Genomic DNA, 2,598 nt, shown 5'->3' on the forward strand with positions numbered 1-2,598 from the left:
TATGGCTTTAAAAAAAAAACCTGACTATATTTTTGCCTTGGCTCTTAGTTGCACATGATATCTTTATGATGACATTGATGCAACACCGTTTAATGTTAAGTGGTACGATAAGCAAATCACAACTTTTGCAAATAAGTTGAGATGCTGCTTATTACATATTTAAAAAAGGTAATTTACAAATAAAAGAAAAAGGTAACGATAAAGAATGAACTGTATGATGTAGGTGTTTTCTTTTAAAGGAAGAAAGGAGCGAATGATTGAATGGGTCACTTGAAAAATTCAGGATTCTCCAGTCTTTGGTAATTCCCACTCCATTTCCCAACATCACACGATGAGATGGAAAATCCATTCCTACAAAAAACATACTGTCAGTGATGAGGCAACAGCAGCCCAGGTGAATATAAATACCAGCACATTTTTCACATTCAACCATCAGACAGCGAGAACTGGAAAGAGCTGACAAGAGACACCAAAACAGAGTAAATCTATCGATTAAAAACCCTGTGAAGATGAAGACATTCAGTATTGCAGTTGCAGTAGCCGTCGTGCTCACATTTATCTGTATCCAGGAGAGCTCTGCAGTCCCAGTCATCACAGTAAGTAATGACCTAAACTCCTATTAGCTATGACAAAATGCTAAACTGTGGTTCTTACTGCAACTGACCAATTCATTGACAGGAGCAAGTGCTGGAGGAACCAGTGGACTTTGACAATGAAGCGGACTTTGCGGAATCACTGAAGGTTTGTGAAGTTAACTGAATGAATGATTGAGCAGATTCAAATATGTGTTTCCTCAAAAGTGACCTGATGCACTTGACATAAGCAGAGAGAATGAACAGAGTGGGTGATGATACTGGAGATGAACACTGCACTCATGACACTCCTCTTTCCCACAGATGCTGGTGAACAGCAGACAGAAGCGTGAACTTAAGTGTAAGCCTTACTGCTATCCCAAAAAAGACGGACTAGTATGTGGAGTAAGATGCGATTTCTGAAGATTCCTGCCACCTTGAAAAAATNCTTTCATACAGTAAATAAATAAATAATACAGACATAAAATGTACGCTGAACAAAATCTGTTCCCTTGTGATAAATTAAAAGCAAGTACTTAAAACAAAATAAAAAAACAAATAAGACGACATGTGCTAATTTTTCCAAGGCTACATAACATGAATTAACCAATGAATGATGTTATTACTGCACAGCAGGGGGCCTAATGTTTGTTTTTCTTTTTTTTTTTTCTTTCACAATGGACAAGACAAGAGAGCTGTCTATAATAATATTAACTATTATCTAAAAAACATACAAAACTGTTACAGAAGCTACAAAATTCCTGTTCCCACAGATTGTATATCATCAAATCATGACGTTTCTCTCTAATAAAACTGGTAAAGCACTTGTTGGACATGGTACGACAAAGAACCTCAGTGAGAGAAGTCTGAGAAGGTGCAAACTGTGGAAAAAACGCCTCGCAAGGTGTCACAAGAGCTTCAGGCCGACCTGGAGCAATCTGGAGCGGTGGTTTCGTACACCGCAAATTGACCAAGAAGGACTCCTAAGGCCACGGCCAAGAAGGACACCACTATTAAAATAAAAGCACAAAAATGCAAGTCTAATGTTTGCAAAAACTTTCACAGTCTATCTGGAATATTTATTTTGGGCAGATGAAACCAACATAGATCCCTCTGAGAATGCTCCAGCATGCCTTTGTAAACTGATGAGTGCATCAATTAGTCCTCCAGTGTCAGGAAAGCAAGTTTGAGGTGAAGGTTTTGGCTGTTTCAGTATTACAACTACCCAAAATACACATCAGCAACACAAAAGAATGATTGAAAAGGAAAAGGCAGACTATTTCACACCAACCAGCAATGAGTCCTGAGTCCCACTGAAAACCTTCAGAGAGAGCTGAAATCTGCCACCACAAGAAGGACTCTTGCAATCATGATAGAGCCTTAATGCATAGCAGCAGAAGAGTTGCAGAAACAGGTGCAAAAAGCCCGCTGGAGGGCTACAAGAAACAACCAGAGGCATTTATTGTTTGCAAAGGCTCTGCAAGACTAGTGCCGACAGGGGAGCAATGTACATTCTATGTTTATACTATTTCATTAGTACACAAGTTTTTTTTGTTTGTTTGTTTTGTTTCCTATAACTTTTCATCTGCAGTCTGGGGCCAAAGCACTCTATTCTGGCCCCAGTCTGTTGCAACACAGACTTGATGTCTCACTTACAGGCTCCAAGCCGCCAACACTTTCTCATGTTTTTTCTTTTTTTGCGATGTTCTTACTGATAGATGCTGTTTTCAAAAGTCCTCATTAATAAAGTTGATAGTAAGACTTATATAGGGCTCCGTTGTGCAGATGGATCACAAGTCTGCTGCAGCTGCACAATATTCGCTCTGCGCCTTGCATTTTTCATACAGTTCAGCCATGGCAACCTGACAAAAATAGGTTCATGATGGTGTTACACACTGCTTGACAAGAGACGAGGTCATGTTCTGAAACTGTGTTAACTGACATCTTGTTTTTCATGAGGTGAAAACTTAACTGTGAGCTCTACAGATTGTATCAGAATGACAGCAGTCTGAACAAATCCTGTATC

At 39.2% G+C, this 2,598-nt stretch overlaps 1 protein-coding gene across 1 annotated transcript; it reads left to right on the top strand.

The window, feature by feature from the left end:
• Positions 1–439: 439 nt before the first annotated feature.
• On the top strand, positions 440–1,013 carry LOC103359622 (hepcidin-like). Its single transcript, XM_008285047.1, has 3 exons — positions 440–596; positions 679–741; positions 897–1,013. Exons 1-3 carry the CDS (start codon positions 510–512, stop codon positions 993–995), a joined length of 249 nt encoding a protein of 82 aa, XP_008283269.1. The 5' UTR covers positions 440–509; the 3' UTR covers positions 996–1,013.
• The last annotated feature ends 1,585 nt before the right edge of the window (positions 1,014–2,598 follow it).

This window comes from Stegastes partitus, unplaced genomic scaffold, assembly GCF_000690725.1.
Source record: "Stegastes partitus isolate 25-593 unplaced genomic scaffold, Stegastes_partitus-1.0.2 Scaffold384, whole genome shotgun sequence".
NCBI classification, from domain to species: domain Eukaryota; kingdom Metazoa; phylum Chordata; class Actinopteri; family Pomacentridae; genus Stegastes; species Stegastes partitus.

Excerpts from the sequence above, each read along its gene's own strand:
- LOC103359622 (XM_008285047.1), top strand. The coding sequence starts at position 510 with ATGAAGACATTCAGTATTGCAGTTGCAGTAGCCGTCGTGCTCACATTT. Across the intron at positions 597-678 it reads CTGCAGTCCCAGTCATCACA|GAGCAAGTGCTGGAGGAACC; the intron begins GTAAGTAATGAC and ends ATTCATTGACAG. Across the intron at positions 742-896 it reads ACTTTGCGGAATCACTGAAG|ATGCTGGTGAACAGCAGACA; the intron begins GTTTGTGAAGTT and ends TCTTTCCCACAG.